Below are 10,428 nucleotides of genomic sequence, written 5' to 3' on the forward strand. Positions count from 1 at the left end.
AGAAAACTAAGGTCCCAATCCTACAAACACGTATACATGTGCTTGCAGCGGAATTACTTCACTCCCACTGGGAACTCACTTGGCTATGTCTGCACTGCCCTTTTGTCAGTAAAACTTTTGTCAGTCAGGGGTGTGAAAAAAAACATCCCCCGGTGGACAAAAGTTGTACTGATGTAAAGTGCTGGTGTATACCGCACTTTGCCGGCGGGAGACGCTCTCCTGCCAACAAAGCTACCGCCCCTCATTGGGGGTGGTTTTATTTTGTCGGCAGATGCGCAGTGTTGACATAGCCTTAAAGTTAGGCATATGCTTAATAGGAGCAGGACTGAAACCCCGAGCCCTGGCAGGTGCACCCTGCAGGGCTAAAACCCCAAGACCCTCCTCCCCGCTGCGCAGAAGCCCTTGTCCCCCCACCCTGCTGCAAGGGGTGGCCGGGCGAAGGCTGCCCCAGTGGGGACCAGAGTTGCGGGTGGAGAGCTGTGAGGTGCCATGTGACAGGGCCCCTGCTGCAGTCACCAGTCGGGGATTGACTCAGGATTGATCCTGAGGGAGCTGAGATCAGAACCCAGGCCTGCCCCTGCTGCAGTCAGGGGTGACTCTGGATCAATCAGAACCGAGCCCTGCCCCTGTTGCAGTTGACGGGTGACCCTGGATCAACCCGGAAAGCTGAGATCAGAACCCAGCCCTGCCCCCATTGCAGTCAGGGGGTGATTCCAGATTGACCCCAGGGAGCTGAGAATCCAGCATGCTCTTCCTGGGGCTCCCCAGAGGGCCCCTGCTGAGCTTGGGCAATTATGACCTCACTGTCTGACAGATGACATCACAATGAGGTCAGAAAACCGTTGCCTCCTGCTCCAGCCACTGGGCACACCCCAGCCAGCCATGTGCCCCCGAGCAGTGGCCCTCAGCTTCCTCTTTGCCTTGATCTCTGCTGTGGCCAATGGTGACCCATCCCAAGGCATCTCCCTGCCAGAGCCCTGCCTCCCAGGCCACCCATGCACCCTGGCCTTGATCTCAGACAACCCTGTGACCCTGAGGTGCCCAGGCCCCCCCCACCAGGGCCCGGTCTCTTGGCAGTATATGGATCCCTTCCGGCCTGGGGAGCGGCCGGCCACCTTCATCAGCACCGGGCACCCCTTGACGCTCATCCCCACTCGCGCCAAGCTGTGGCACCTGCGCTTGAAAACCCAGCTGCTCCAGGGTGACCTGCGGATTCTGGATCCTGGCGTGGGGGATTCAGGCATCTACAGCTGCCGCCGCGGCGATGCCATACTGTCCTACTACGAAGTGGATTTCCAGGACGCTGGGCGTCTCCACATCAGCCACGCCAGCCTGGGAGAGGCCACCTTGGCTAACACCACTGTGGATCTGGCTGGCGGGGCCCGGGGCCAGCTGTTCACTGCCTGGGCACGCTGGCAGCCCTGCGACCGCTGCGGAGGTCCCGGCGAGAGGAAGCGGGTGGGGTTCTGCTACGCCCAGTTGGCATCACGCTCCAAGGGGCCCCTGCCATGCGGGGTGGCTGGGCGAGGGCTGCCCCAGTGGGGGCCGGAGCTGCAGGTGGAGAGCTGTGAGGTGCCATGTGACAGGGCCTACGCCCCCAGCCAGGATGAACTGGGCAGGGCCCCCCTCCTTGTCGTCACCCGCTACCGAGCCCTGCCTCACACCCGTGCCAGGCTGAGGTGCCCAACAGCCTCTATATACAGGTACAGGGAGCCGTGCTATGGTGGGAAGACCGAGGGGCCCATGCAACCAGGTATTCCAACCGTCCATCCCTGGATCAGACCCATGGGCCCATCTACTCTAGTATTAGGCTTCCTCCCTGCTAGCCCAGATCAGAACCATGGGCCCACCTAAGCTGGTATCCCCACCCCAGATCATACCCATGGGCAGCCCATCTAAAGCAATATTCCCCCCATCTCTAAAAATCTATCCCCTAGTCAGGAGCTCAGGTCTGTGGCAGAATCCAGCCCGAATGTACGGGGATAAATCCGGGCTCCTTTGTGGGGTGAAGCTGGAGGGGCCCCCCGGAAGCGTACGGGGGTAGATTGGAAAGAGTCAGAAGGAACTTGGGCCCAGCTTGTTTGCACTGAGCTGGTTCCTGTGTGAGTGTTGGGAAGGGGAGCCAGGTTAATAATTTACCACCGCACTGAACTTTCACCGAGCTGTGGGATCAGGAGACAGTGCCTGGAACAAAGGGGTCCCACCCCAGCATTAGCGGGCATTGTGCCACAAGGGGCAGGGGAGGGGCACTCTCCCCTGGCAGTCAGGGCTGGCCCCAATGCCCCAGCATAGCCCTAGGGGGTGCTGTGCTGCAGTGGGTGGGGTGGAGTAGGGAGCTCTCCCCTCTTAATCAATGCTGGCGTCAATGCCATCCGTAGCAAAGCGTAACACCAAGTCCCTGCCCGTGTATGGGCTTTTAAAACCCCAGCACACTTTAATACAAGAGATACTGGCTATGAACCCAGGCGGCCTGGCTCCAAATGAGTCTAGCTCCTGCTCAGGGGATACAAATTCCACCTCTGGGGGCTTCTGACCTGTAGCTTTCACCATCCCCTAACTTCATCCCAGATCCTGACAGGAAAATCACATCTTCTCGTTAATTCCTTCCCCGGGTGCTATTTTCTGGTAGCATCCAGTGGTGCCAGCTCTTGCGAGTTTACTGTGACTCACAATTTTCCTAAAGCCCTCAACCGCTGGAATCATGTTAGTTCTCAAGCCTCTCAGCTTTCACGGAAGAAACATGACTAGTCCTCATGGCTCCACAGAAACCCTTGGAAATGTGACTCCTCCCATCTCCAACATCAGAAGGCCAATTAAAACCAACCGGACACTGATCATTTCTTTACCCGTATGAGTTTTGGAAGCTGCTCTCGCAGGGTTTTAGCCAGCCTCAGACATTTTTTAAAGCCAATCTCACAATTTTTTAAACCAAACAAGAGTTTTTGGAGCTGATCTCATGATTTTTAAGGCAATCTCGCAATTTTTTGACGGAACGCCTCATTAAAAGTGAATGCCAGGTCGCCCTCTTGTGGCTGACGCATTGGAGAATAACCTACTACCACTGCCAGCTAGCCATGCTTCTCCTGTAGCTCAAGCACTAGTGTCTAGGTTTCAAACCATGCACAAAATCCTGCATGAGGCCTGTTTTGGTGGCATCCCCCCTCCAGCCCTGCCCGGCTGTGTATGTTCATAACACATCGGTGCAGATGAGTTTAGCTCCTGGCTGCAGATGTCTCACTGGCAAATCTGATCCCACTCTAGCCCCAGCCTGTGCTTAAGGCTCTGGTGGGGTTGGCATCAACTGTTGTGGGGATTGTGGTAATTTCATCTTGTGGCCAGGATCTCACATCTCACTGTTTCATTGGGAGACGCTGATGGACATTTTTGCTGCCTGTTAATCCCATAGATAAGTACGGGGGGAGGGAGAGATTCCCGTCATCCTAGTCCCAGCCACCTGGACTAATTTAGCCCCCCCAGCCCAGCCCCCCAGACACCTCCATCCCCCAGGGTCTCCCTCTAAGGGAGATCAGGCTCCATGGATAGCTAGCCTGGCCTCTGGTGATGAGAGCAAGGGGGCTGGTTAGTGCCAGTTGAAATGGACAGAGACCAGTTGAACTCATTCCAGCCAGCATCCCTTAGAGGGGTCCCATTCTCCACCCTCTTGAGCCAGCCAGTTCCCTGCCCGGGAGCTGGATCGGAGCTGGTGCCCCCCGTCAGGGTAATGCTTTACTCTCAGCCCCCTGGCTCTAACCTCTAGACCCCACTCCGCTCCCAGAGCTGGGGAGAGAACCCAGGAGTCCTGGCACCCTGTGAGCATGTGCAAGGCCCACGCCCAGCTCTGCTAATCTCTCTTTTTCTGCTCCCAGCCCCGTGTACTGGCAGGAAGGCCCCACTGCCCTGACCTGGCTGGACCTTCATCAGCGCAATGGCTCCATTGCCCTGGACAAGGCAACCGGCGGCGGGACCCTGCTGCTTTCCTCCTGGAATGGCACCGATGCTGGTTATTACCAGTGCTACGTGGGCGGGCAGCTGGTGGGCCGGTTCCTGGTCACCCCACCTAGGATGCTGGCCTCCGCCCCAGAGCTGACCCGCGCCTACTCGGCCATCGAGTCCCTGGTGGTGGGGCTGTCCATCTTCCTCCTCTTCCTCCTCTTCCTCAGCATCCTGCAATCCTGCCGCAGGAAGCCAGGAGCCATCATGGCCTGAGAGGGCTGCAGCCGACTGGGGAATAAACATATTGACCAGCAGCTTGGCTAGGCGTGCGCTAGGCAGCTAGGGGAAGTGGGGTGGGCGCTCTTCCCCAGCAGTCAGGGCTGTCTCCGATGCCTCAGAGTGATGGTGGGGGCGCTGTGCTGCAGGGTGGGGGCTCTCCCCTGGCAATCAGGGCTGGTGGCCCCAATGCTCCAGCATAGCACTAGGGGGCGCTGATGCTGCAAGAAGCGGGATGGGGGCTCTCCCCTGGCAGGCAGGACTCACCCCGATGCCCCAGCGTGACGCTAGGGGGCCCTGTGCTGCAGGGGTTTGCAGCCCTGATTTTATTTGCATGCTAAAGCTAGGTGCCTACCCCAGTCAGCAGAGGGTGCTAAAAAGCCAGTGCTCAGATACAGATGCCCCAGCTACCTTTAAAGTGCCTTCACGAGGTAGGCACCCCACCTGGCCAGTAGGGGTCACTGTTCCCATAGACTTACCAGCCTCTCCTTGCTCAGCATGATGGTGTGGGGTTGTTTGCAGTCAGCTCCCTGCCTCAGTTCCTCTCCGTAGGCCAGTTATCAGCTGCGTAGCCCACTCTGTGCTGGATCAAAGCAATGGGCCCATCTACCCCGGTATCCCTCCTTGCCATGCTACCCCAGGGCAAGAGGTCCAGTTATCCCAGGCCTTGGTTAAGGAGCAGAACTAGGGATAGAACCCAGGAGTCCTGGCTCTCAGCCGCCCTCCCCATGGCTCTATCCACTCAACCCCACTCTTCTCACAGATCTGGGGCTACAGTCCAGGAGTCCTGACTCAACGCCTCCCGGCTCCCACCACGAGACCCCACTCCCCTCCCAGAGCTTCGGACAGAACCCAGGAGTCCTGACTCCTCCCCTCCCCCTACTCTCTCCCATGTCCTGCTGCCTTGTGTTTACAAGGAGAGAAGGAGGAGAAGGGCTGCAGGTATCCAGATGGGTCCGGCCAGCACACTCTGGGATGAGTTAATTACCCACCCCGCTGCCTGGAACAATTAGCCAATTCTCTGCTCCTAACTGCGAGGGGTCGGTGGCCGGTGATCCTGTTCCTTGCTGCCTTTGTCTGCACGATGAATCAGTCACACTGCTCCGCAGGATCGCCGTGACTCATGGGCGCTCACAAGCACTGCCTTTGTGCGCCCGTCCAGCAGGACGGGACGCTCCGTGACTGCCACCAGCTTTCTCACCCCGCGCCAGCGGCCAGCCAACCGAGGGGTCTTCAGATACGGCCACTTCTCTGACTGCCTGAACCCAGCCCTGGGCGGGCCCCGGGAACGTGCATGTGTGAATCAAGAGCGGAGCTTTGCACTGGGCAACTGCAGGGCGTGGCACTCCCAACGTTTGGGAGACGCGTGCCAGGACTCAGCGGGGACGGGCTCTCCGGGGCTGCAGCTGGCTTAGCCACGCTAGAGGTCAAACAAACCACGAAGGAAGGCTTCCGGGCCTCTGGCCTGGCGGCTGCCACACAAAAAATGGATGAAGTCCATCTAGAAATCCTTGGCTTCACGCTGGACCGGGCGTGGAGGTGGGTGGCTCTGAGGCTCAGGGGAATGCAGAGCAGATCTTAGGAGAGGGGACTGACTGAAAGAGGTTGGCTGGCTTCGCCCACCAAATGTTTCGAGGGTAAACAGCAGAAAGGGGGAAGAGCTATAGAATTGACATCTAGAAATCAGATCGACCCAGCGTGAGTTAGTGAGGTCAAGCCCCAGTGTGGACGCAGCTAGGTCAGTGGTGAAATTCTTCCGTCCATCTATCTACCGCCTCTCCGAGAGGGGGGTTAATAACAGGGACTAGCACGCACACTATCCTGCTGGCTGCCACATAGCACTTGCCCTGGTCTCTGGCACACGCAGGCGGATTTAAACTGCAGGCAAGCAGAGGGTTAGCAGTTGGCATATGCTGCACTAGGGCATGCTGGGTTGGGCACGTGTTGCATCGGTGCAGGCAGGCTGGTTCAGCTTGCTGCCCGCCTGATCTGGCAGCAGGCAATTTGTGCCTCAGTTTCCACTTCAGCTCCGGGGCCAACCACAGATGTGTGTCAGCAACCCCCCCCCCCAAATCAAACGGTGATAATCTCGCAAGCTGCCATTTTCTTACTTTGCCTGTCGGTAAGTTTGGACTTTTGTCGATGGGAATAATTTTTCGTCAGTCTATTGTGTAGAGTCACCAACCCCCCAGGATTGCCCTGGAGCCTCCAGGAATGAAAGAGTAACCTTCAATGAAAGATTATGTCGTGTGATGAAACTCCAGGAATACATCCAACCAAAACTGGCAACTCCATTGCGTGTGTATGGTGAAATCGACATCTACCAATAAAAAGCTAATCCTTCCAAACCTATATATATACATAGTGTAGCAACAGGGGAGAGTAAAATTGCCAAGGACACTATTCCTTCATGGAAATCTTCCTTCCAAAAGATGCTTGTCCTTGGCCAGCCAGGCACCTGGTTCAAACACCCTGCATGGAAGATCTCTGTTTTAGATCCAGCTACGCTGCCCCATTGGGTATAATCTAACGCAATGATTCCTCAAATGCTTCTTATGCCACGGCAGGTCGGCCTGATTCTTTCAGGTCCCTTTTCCAGGGTGTTGCTTTATTGACTCAAACAACTGGCAAAGTAGCACATAACACGCAGGCTACAGGGGCTCTTCACTCAGCTGCACAGCTTGCCCAATCAATCAGTCACCTACTGTGACGAAGCGGGACTGTTCTTAATGTTTCCTCTGAATATTGTGGGGGTGCCTCAGTTTCCCCTATGCAATTCTTAAGTATCTAAGTGGTGGGAGAAGGGTGTATGATCATTGCAGAGCCCTAGAGGCAGGTGTATGCAGGGGTCTGGACACAGAGAATGGCCAACACCCTGTTTCCTGGCAAGTGATGGCCTGGCCCTTCCCCCCTGCAAGGTGAGAGCTAAAGGGTTGGAGAACAAAGGAATCAGGTGCCCACCTGGCCCAGAAAGGGACAAATTCCAGAGGAGGGGGGGCTGGAGGGAGTTTCAGTTTGGGGCTGGCTGGGGACATGGAGTGAAGTGCAGATGTGGTTGTCTGGTTCACAGCCCCCCAAAATGGACCCAGCTGAGGGGTCCTGTTCTCTGCACCTACAAGCTCTGGTTTAGACCATGTTCCTGTCGTCTAATAAACTTTTGTTTTCTTGGCTGGCTGAGAGTCTTGTCTGTCTGCGAAGTTGGGGGGCAGGACCCTCTGGCTTCCCCAGGACCCTGCCCGGGCAGACTCGCTGTGGGAAGCGCACGGAGGGGCAGAGGATGCTAAATGCTCTGAGGTCAGACCCAGGAAGCTGGAAGCTGTGTGAACTGGGTGTCCTGAAGACAGGCTGCTCACAGAAAGGAGACTTCCCCAGAGTCCTGCTGTGTTTGTAGGGAGCAGTTCCAGAGCATCACCCAGGGACTCCGTGACAACTGGTGGCAGCGGTGGGATGTATTGCACCCCGTGGATGGCGCTTCCTGCAGTAATGACTGGGCAGCAGTAAAAAAAGGGGGATTGACAAGGACCAGGGCATGCTGAAGGCTCAGAGAAGAGCAGTTTCGGGGGGCGGTTAACCCCTGGGAGTGTGCAACCAGCGAGAAGGACTGTGCAGTAATGGGGTCCCCCTGGGGACTGCGGTGAGCAGACTCAGGGGCGGAGGAGCCTGTGGCTTGGCCCGGGGAGAGAGAAGGACTTTTGCAATAACAGGGGTCCCCTGTGGATTGCAGCGAGCGGCCCCGGGGCGGAGGAGTCTGCAGCTGGACCCTGGCAAAGAGGTGATGACCTCGAGAAGGGCCGGGACACTAGGGGTTCTCCCTGGAGACCGTGGGGAGCTGAGAGCACACAGGCCTGTGAGTCCACAGGAACTTGGGAAGAGCAGAGTGAGGGCCTGTCACCATCTCCTTAAGAAGTACATTGTAACCCTGTGCAAAAAGAGAGGGTTGCGCATTGGAAAGTTCACCAAAGCACAGTTAATCGTGCAGCTGGAGGAGGATGATCGCTCTAAGGAGCAGATTCCTGACCCCAATGGGGCTATAGCAGGATCTGGGAGCAGCTGGAGTGGTAGCCAGGCATCCCCAAGACTCCTGTCCCCGACCAGACAGGGGTCTTCATGATCGGGTTCCCCATCGGGGAATTGGAGATGGACAGGATTGGAGCTGAGTCCGAGAGAGCAAGAGGACTGTGAGAGACAGCGAGAGCCCAAGAAAGAGCTGTAGAAGCAGCAGTAGCATGAACTGGCGGTGGTGGAGCAGAGAGGCAGAGGGGACCTCCCAGGGGTGAGCAGGGAGAGACCCCGGGGTGCCAGTTCTGCAGGGAACCTCGCGACTAAATTGTTGCCCCTGGTTAAGGGGGGGGAATGTGGATGCCACCTCACTGCCTGTGAGCAGGCTGGGGGATTTGAACCAGGGGGACCCTGCAGAACAGCCCTGGTGTCTAGCTCCCTTGCTGAGTCCCAAGGCCATAGACTCCGTCAGCCAGATGGGTGGGGAGGTGGACAGGCTCCCACTCCTGACCCCAACCGATATGTCTGTGTGGAGTTTCCTGGGGTCAGGCCCCTTGGACCCCAAGTGGGAGCGGAAGGTGAGGGTCAATGGGGAGACATTCCTGGGGTGGTGAGATCCTGGGACAGAGAGAACTGTTGTCAGGCCCCGGGTGGTGCAGCCTCAGATGCTGAGGGGCTGTGTGAGGGTCCCAGGGATGAAGCCCCTCGCCCTGCCTATGGCCCAGATCCTTGTGCAGACCCAGGAGGGGTGGGGCTGGCTGGTTGTTGGGGTTCTCCAGGATATCAGCTGTGAGACCCTGTTGGGGAGTAACTGTGTCTCCTTGGGACAGGATCCAGGCCCTGCTCCTGTAACGGCCAAGGGTTTGAATTTGAATCCAGGGAACCAATCGGCGGAGAGGGAAATGATCAGTGAAAATGCAGATGACCTGGCTGGCAGCGGGGAGGAGCTGCTCGGCTCAGGATACCTGCCTGCCTGTAACCAGCCCCCTGGGGCTGGGTGGGACAGAGGGTTGTTCTCCGCCCCCTTGCACACCGGAGAGGGGGCTCAGGCTGGCTCTGATGCAGTGAGGAAAGCAACGAGCTCCCTGCCTCCCCACTGGGACAGCAAGGGCAGCGCTGAGCACAGTGGGAGCTAAGACCCCAGCTGGGGGGGCGGGGGAGGAGACACAGGCAGGGCAGGGGATCTGTTGGGAGTGGCAAGGTGCTTGGTAAGGAAAGTCTGGATGAGCCTAGGCAGCCTTGTGAGCTGATGGCTTTGTCTAGACAGCAGCTGGGGATGGCCAGGAGAGCGGAAGATGAGTGTCCCTGCACCTTACCTGTTAGCTGGGTGAAGAATTGGGACAGGGAAGGAAACGTGCCTGTGTCTGTCAGGGGTATTGACTTGCCTGTGGAGGGAGCTACCCCGGTCTCCAAGCAGTTGTCTGTGAACAGTCCTGTGTGCTGGGACCAGGGGAATGATCCCAAGCTGGGTGTCTGGAAAGGAGAAAGTGTCTCCGGCTCTTCTTTGTCTGTGGAGCAGACAGAAGGGGCCTTTCAGCCTGGGATGGTTGAGAATAGTGCAGTTGTCTCAGAGTTGGTTCTGGATTCAGCTAAAGCCCAGGAAGGGAATGGCCCTAAATTTGTGTCTGCTCAGGAGAATGGCCCTGTAACTAGGTCACATCCAGTTAGTGTCTATGTAAAATCCCAGAGACCAGATAATTCTGGTGCTTGTATTTTGCCTGTTGCTAGTGTGTTGTTGGGAAAGGTTGAAGCAACTCTGTCTAATCAGGGTGATACCCTAGCCAGGGCACAAGGAGAGCAGAAAGGTGATTTGATTGTGTTACCTACTGAGGGTGTGGAAACCTGTAGCAGGAAGGAAAAGATTCCTGAACTTGTGTGTGGCAAAGGGAAGGAGAAGGCTTCCAACCTTTTCTCTAGGGAGTCTGTCAGTTTGCCTGAAAGGGGATTGTGTAGGAATCCGCCTGATGGGCCAGAGGTGATTCTGGATGTAAGTGAGACCCAGGAAGAGTCTGTTGTTGCTCAGGAAAGTGTTTCTCTAGAGCAAGCCCCAGGTGAAGAGGGAAAGGGCAGAATTTCTGTGAAGGGTGAATTGTTGCATAGAAAAGCCCCTAGGGAAAGGAATCCTCCTGGAGTCTTTGCAAGCAGTTTACTGCCACTGAAGGGTGTGAAACTGATTTAATCAAGAAAGTTTCAGTTCCTAACAGCCAGAAATTTTCTGTT

At 56.8% G+C, this 10,428-nt stretch overlaps 1 protein-coding gene across 1 annotated transcript; it reads left to right on the forward strand.

The window, feature by feature from the left end:
• Positions 1 to 825: 825 nt before the first annotated feature.
• On the forward strand, positions 826 to 4,206 carry FAM187B (family with sequence similarity 187 member B). The gene is made up of 2 exons (XM_038383483.1): positions 826 to 1,703; positions 3,867 to 4,206. Exons 1-2 carry the CDS (start codon positions 826 to 828, stop codon positions 4,204 to 4,206), a joined length of 1,218 nt encoding a protein of 405 aa, XP_038239411.1.
• Positions 4,207 to 10,428: the final 6,222 nt, after the last annotated feature.

Source organism: Dermochelys coriacea, chromosome 24 (genome assembly GCF_009764565.3).
Source record: "Dermochelys coriacea isolate rDerCor1 chromosome 24, rDerCor1.pri.v4, whole genome shotgun sequence".
Lineage (NCBI taxonomy): Eukaryota > Metazoa > Chordata > Testudines > Dermochelyidae > Dermochelys > Dermochelys coriacea.